The sequence below is a fragment of the Carcharhinus amblyrhynchos genome, chromosome 15 (assembly GCF_965287045.1).
Source record: "Carcharhinus amblyrhynchos chromosome 15, sCarAmb.v2.hapA, whole genome shotgun sequence".
Taxonomy (NCBI): Eukaryota; Metazoa; Chordata; class Chondrichthyes; order Carcharhiniformes; family Carcharhinidae; genus Carcharhinus; species Carcharhinus amblyrhynchos.
Genome location: NC_137338.1, coordinates 76,082,506 through 76,088,250, shown reverse-complemented (window position 1 = coordinate 76,088,250; position 5,745 = coordinate 76,082,506). Strand labels below are relative to the sequence as shown.

Below are 5,745 nucleotides of genomic sequence, written 5' to 3'. Positions count from 1 at the left end.
CCACAGCAATGCGGTTGACTCTCAACTGCCCTCTGAAATAAAAGCAAATTACTGGGGATGCTGGAATCTGGAACAAAAAGAGAAAATCTGACACTTGGGTCATCGGGACTGGAAACATCAGCTTTTTTCTCTCCTTACAGATGCTGCTGAAATTGTGCAGCGTTTTCTCTTTTGCCCTCTGAAGTAGCCTAGCAAAACCACTCAGTTCAAGGGCAACTGGGGATAGGCAATAAATGCTGGCCAGCTGCCCAGGTCTCACGAGTGAATAAAAAAAAGCAGGTTAATAATAATACAATATGCATTTATAGTATAATGTGAACACTGTCAGATTGCTCAAGGGCCAATAATGCATTGTTATGTTAATAAATCTATGCAAATTCGACAAACGGTTACCACAAGATCTACTGTATATTATTTGCATTCATTAGATCAAACTGATTGGTTACAAACTATCCTGCGAGCATCCGGCGAGGAGCGAACGGGTCTAACAGCGCCTGGCCAGCCAAGAACAAGTGAACCCCTCTGCCACTCTCCAGCCTGCTCGCTGCTGATCGGGAGGATGCAGAGGGCTGTGCAGACCTGCATCGCCCATCAGCAGTGCGCCTTGGCAATTCTGCATCAATGCCTCCAGGAGCAGCGGAACCTTTCTCCGGAGCAGCCCAGCCCCGGTCAGACAGCCAACAACAGGCTGAAAGGCGGCTGCAGCACCCGGGAGCGAGTGCTGTCCTCAGCCCCGAGCAGCGGGCGGAGAACCATCCTCCAGGTGGCCAGGGAGAGCAGGTTAACCCGAATGATCGGCCTGACTTCAGAGTTGTTATCCCTGGAACAGAATTCCTTGTCTCAATTGCAAGAGCCACATTTCCACGTGGACTGTAAGGTAAGGCGGGGGGGGGGGGGCAACGCTGGTTACTGCAACATTTTTGGATTTAAATAAATCAATAACCTTTAATGGAATGAATGCAAATAAAAGTGGGCGGCATGGTGGCACAGTGATTAGCACTGCTGCCTCACAGCGCTAGTAGGGACTCCGGTTCGATTCCTGGCTTGGATAACTGTCTATGTAGAGTCTGCACTTTCTCCCCGTGTCTACGTGGGTTTCCTCTGGGTGCTGCGATTTCCTCCCACAGTCTGAAAGACGTGCTGGTTAGGTGCATTGACCCAAGCAGGCACCAGAGTGTGAAGACTAGGAGAATTTCACAGTAACTTCATTGATTTGATTTATTATTGTCACAAGTATTAATATACAGTGAAAAATATTGTTTCTTGCATGCGATACAGACAAAGCATACCGTTCATAGAGACGGAAAGGAGAGAGTGCAGAATGTAGTGTTACAGTCATAGCTAGGGTGTAGAGAAAGATCAACTTAATGTGAGGTAGGTCCATTCAAAAGTCTGACAGCAGCAGGGAAGAAGCTGTTCTTGAGTCAGTCGGTACGTGACCTCAGCCTTTTGTATCTTTCTCCCGATGGAAGAAGGTGGGAGAGAGAATGTCCGGGTGTGTGGGATCCTTAATTATGCTGGCTGCTTTGCCGAGGCAGCGGGAAGTGTAGACAGAGTCAATGGATGGGAGGCTGGTTTGTGTGATGGATTGGGCTACATTCATGACCTTTTGTAGTTTCTTGCGGTCTTGGGCAGAGCAGGAGCCCATACCAAACTGTGATACAACCAGAAAGAATGCTTTCTATGGTGCATCTGTAAAAGTTGGTGAGAGTCGTAGCTGACATGCCAAATTTCCTAAGTCTTGTGAGAAAGTAGTGTTCATGCAGTGCTCATGTAAGCCTTACTTGCAATTAATAAACTTTACTTTTAAATTGACCCATGAAGTATTCCCCATCCGAGTCTGGAAATAAAGCCTGGAATTATTTTATCTAAGACCAGTCAGTTCCACGCCAGGAACAGCGTTGTATTTAATCAATATTTTCTGTTTGTTCTTTGCTGTCTAGCTAAGCTCGGAGCTCAGAAACCTCTGCCATCGCATGGCAACCAGGGGAGACTGTCTCCAGTTAGATGCAGACCTAAAAGCGATCGAGCAATGTTTGAGAGACATTGTTCACCAGTTGGTGACTTCATTGCCCTCCGAAAGTTCCGGATCACACTCGCAGACTGCTGCTGTGCTCAAAACACTCTTCACAAGGTTCCTGGAGATATAGAATTCCAGAAAAACAGATCTGGCCTCTTTATTCGTTCAGGGAATGTAGGCATCACTGGCTTGGCAGCACCTTCTTGAGTCCGTGTGTATCATCGTATCCTTGCTGTTTGGCTACAGTTGCTCATTTAAAAGAGCCAATATCCATGTGAAGTTATTGTAAATGGTGTATTTATATCAGATAATCTAACGCTGGCATAAATAACAGATGGTTTTCAAATAAATTCTGTCTTTTAGCGTCTTTGAATTCAAATCTGTCACCGGATTTTCACATTAAAGTTGATTTATTAATCATAAGTAAGGCTTACATTAACACTGCAATGAAGTTACTATGAAATTCCCCTAGTCACCGCACTCCAGTGCCTGTTCAGGTCAATGTACCTAATCAGACTGGGAGGAAACCAGAGCACCTGGAAGAAACCCACACGGATACGGGGGGGAACATGCAGACTCCAGACAGACAGTCACCCAAGCCGGGAATCGAACCCGGGTTCCCAGCGCTGTGAGGCAGCAGTGCTAACCACTTTGCTGCCTTTCATAGTGCTTCTAATTAGGGCATTGAATTTCAGTGTGAGAAACAATGGAAGGGGGATTTCACACCCAGAGAACCTCTTTGAACTCAGCAGATATTGGTGCAGACATTGTTATAGAGTCCTGCATCACAGAAACAGGCCCTTCGGCCCACTATGTCTATGCTGACCATCGAATACCATTCAATTTTAGTCCCATTTGCCAGCACTTGGTCCATAGCCTGCTGTGCCTTGTAAGTGTTCATCCAGATGCTTCTTAAATGTTATTCAGTCATTCAGATCAGGCAACCCCTGGGTTAGGAAGCTGCTGTTGATGTTACTGTGAGTGTCAGTGCTATTCATAGCATCTTATTGTGCAGAAAGAGGCCATTCGGCCCATTGAGCCAGCACCCAACAGCAATCCAACCAGGCCGTATCCCCACAGCCCCATGTATTTATCCTGCTAATCCTGACACGAAGGGGCAATTTAACATGGCCAATCTACCTAACCCGCACATCTTTGGACTGTGGGAGGAAACCAGAGCATCCAGAAGAAACCCACACAGACACGGGGAGAATGTGCAAACTCCACACAGGGCAGTCACCGGAGGTCAGAATTGAACCCAGGTCCCTGGTGCTGTGAGGCAGCAGTGCTAACCACTGCGTCACCGTGCTGCCCTTATTCAGGCCACTGGACACCAGGCACATCAGAAGACTGGTGCTGCCATCATTTAAACACTGGCAACTTGCCACAATACTTTGGGAGGAAATGGCTTGCTGGCACTTTGGGCGGTCTGTGCCTTTGAGCTGGATGTACTCAGTAATGCTGAAGTCGTCCATCAAAGCTTGGCCCCTCTTACATTTCACCTGTGTTTTGTGTTCCTGTTATAGGAACATGTTGAGCAGGAGCAGACCATTCAGCCCTTTGAGTTACTGCTCTGCCATTTCGTTTCATCATGATTGATTTGACTCCATTTACCTGTATTAGTTCCATATCCTTTGATAGTAGAGGTTCCCGAACCTTCCAGGAGTTTCTTAGAATCAGGGGCTCCGATCCCAGATACTGTCTCCACAGTCCAAGAGATCAGTCCTGAACACAATTGGGGCAACACGGTGGCATTGTGGTTAGCACTGCTGCCTCACAGTACCAGGGACCCAGGTTCAATTCCTGGCTTGGGTCACTATCTATGTATAGTCTGCATGTTCTCCCCATGTCTGCGTGGGTTTCCTTCGGGTGCACTGGTTTCCTGAATGATATTTTAAGATTACGAGGTGAATTTTACCGTCCCCCACCAGGGGAATTGGAGCAGGTGAGGGGCAATGGACCATGGACAGGTTTGTTGACCTCAGGTTTAAATTTCCGGTTTCGGGGTGAGCGAGGCCAGAAGATCTCACCCTATATGCCTCATGTGCTTGATTCCCTGAATTGAGGAAGTTATTTCTCTAACCAATGCCCACTTTAACATTTGAGAGATGTTAAAGTAAAGTTTCACGTGGCCATTTGATAACAGATCCTGTAGCACTATTTGAAGAGCGGGTGATGTTCATTGGGTATCCTGGCCAACATTCCTCCCTCAAGCACTATACACATAATACCATGTATTCAGCCACATCAAAGTGTCTTGTCTCAGCCGCAGAGTAATTTCTGCAAGTAGCCCAACATGCTGAGGTTAAGTAAGGATTAATTCTTGCTCCTGTGGGAATGTTGGCTGTAGATTGACAATGGCTTGGAAATCCTTGGCCTTTCCTTTCTGGATCTGTTTATGAAGGTCAGAAAAGATCAAAAGAAAATGACTGGCTGTTTTTGAATAGATGCTACTTGATCATTGATAAGCTCCTTGTTGGTTGCGATTTAGAATTGTAGAATCCTACAGTGCAGAAGGAGGCCATTCAGTCCATCGAGCCTGCACTGACCACAATCCCACCCAGGCCCTATCCCCATAACCCCACGCATTTTACCCTAGCTAGTCCCTCTACACTAAGGGGCAATTTAGCATGGCCAATCCATCTAACCTATGCATCTTTGGAATGTGCGATTTGTTCATGTTTTATGGACTGCCCAATGTGGAGCGAAAGCATCTGGGAAAAAGACGAACATCTTGAGTTTCATTGCCAAAAGCAAGGTCAAGCCAAGTGTTGATGGTGAAAGCATGGCAACCCAGGCACCCTTACTCACCTGCTTCTCCAACCATCTGCCCCACCCGTGACAGAGACATCGGGCGGGATTTTACGGCCTCCCTCATCTCAAGACTATAAAATCCTGCCTGAGGTCAACAGACCTTTCCATGTTCCGCTTCGCCTGCTCTGATTCTTGTAGTGGGTGGGACGGTAAAATTCTGGCCAGTGGGTGAGAGCTTACGAAAACTATTCTACATGTTGAAGGAGTGACAAAACTGGGGAAAGTGGTGCTGGTTTTTTCAGCACGCTGGGAGATGCAATCTTACTGCACTCAGTGCAAAAAAAGAGCCCCAGTGTGATTCTCACCAGTAAGGGGGCGGGGGGGTGAAGTGGGGGCAGAATCTAAGCTCACGGGTGAAGCTAGCTGCATTATGCTTGGGATGCCAGTGCGCAGGCACCCTGATCTCCCAGTGCATTGGCAGATCCTCCTGCCAACTCTAATCCCTGCCAAGCACAACATCCCACCCTCCCACCTTCTGGTTGCTCGCTGTGCCAGAGGGAGTTTATTTATTAGTGTCACAAGTAGGTTTACATTAACATTGCAATGAAGTTACTGTGAAAATCCCCTGGTCGCCACACTCTGGCGCCTGTTTGGGTACACTGAGAGAGAATTTAGCACGGCCAATGTCTTTCGGAGTGTGGGAGGAAACTGGAGCACCCAGAGGAAACCCACGCAGACACGGGCAGAACATGCAAACTCTACATAGACTGCCACCCAGGTCAGGAATCGAACCAGGGACCCTGTCACCATGCCGCGCCAGTGGATATGAAGACTGATATGGAGATTATGAGCAGTTTCATTTGCTATTTTGCCATCCACTGCACATAACAGACAAATTGTATTAGCAGGAACATGCCAGGTATATACAGTGGGGAGGGTATACACAGGAATCCTCCGCTGTGTTGTGAGAA

At 47.4% G+C, this 5,745-nt stretch overlaps 1 protein-coding gene across 1 annotated transcript; it reads left to right on the top strand.

Moving 5' to 3' along the window:
• Positions 1-471: 471 nt before the first annotated feature.
• Positions 472-2,393, top strand: dleu7 (deleted in lymphocytic leukemia 7). The gene is made up of 2 exons (XM_080203329.1): positions 472-877; positions 1,944-2,393. Exons 1-2 carry the CDS (start codon positions 560-562, stop codon positions 2,148-2,150), a joined length of 525 nt encoding a protein of 174 aa, XP_080059455.1. The 5' UTR covers positions 472-559; the 3' UTR covers positions 2,151-2,393.
• The last annotated feature ends 3,352 nt before the right edge of the window (positions 2,394-5,745 follow it).

Excerpts from the sequence above, each read along its gene's own strand:
- dleu7 (XM_080203329.1), top strand. The coding sequence starts at position 560 with ATGCAGAGGGCTGTGCAGACCTGCATCGCCCATCAGCAGTGCGCCTTG. Across the intron at positions 878-1,943 it reads ATTTCCACGTGGACTGTAAG|CTAAGCTCGGAGCTCAGAAA; the intron begins GTAAGGCGGGGG and ends TTTGCTGTCTAG.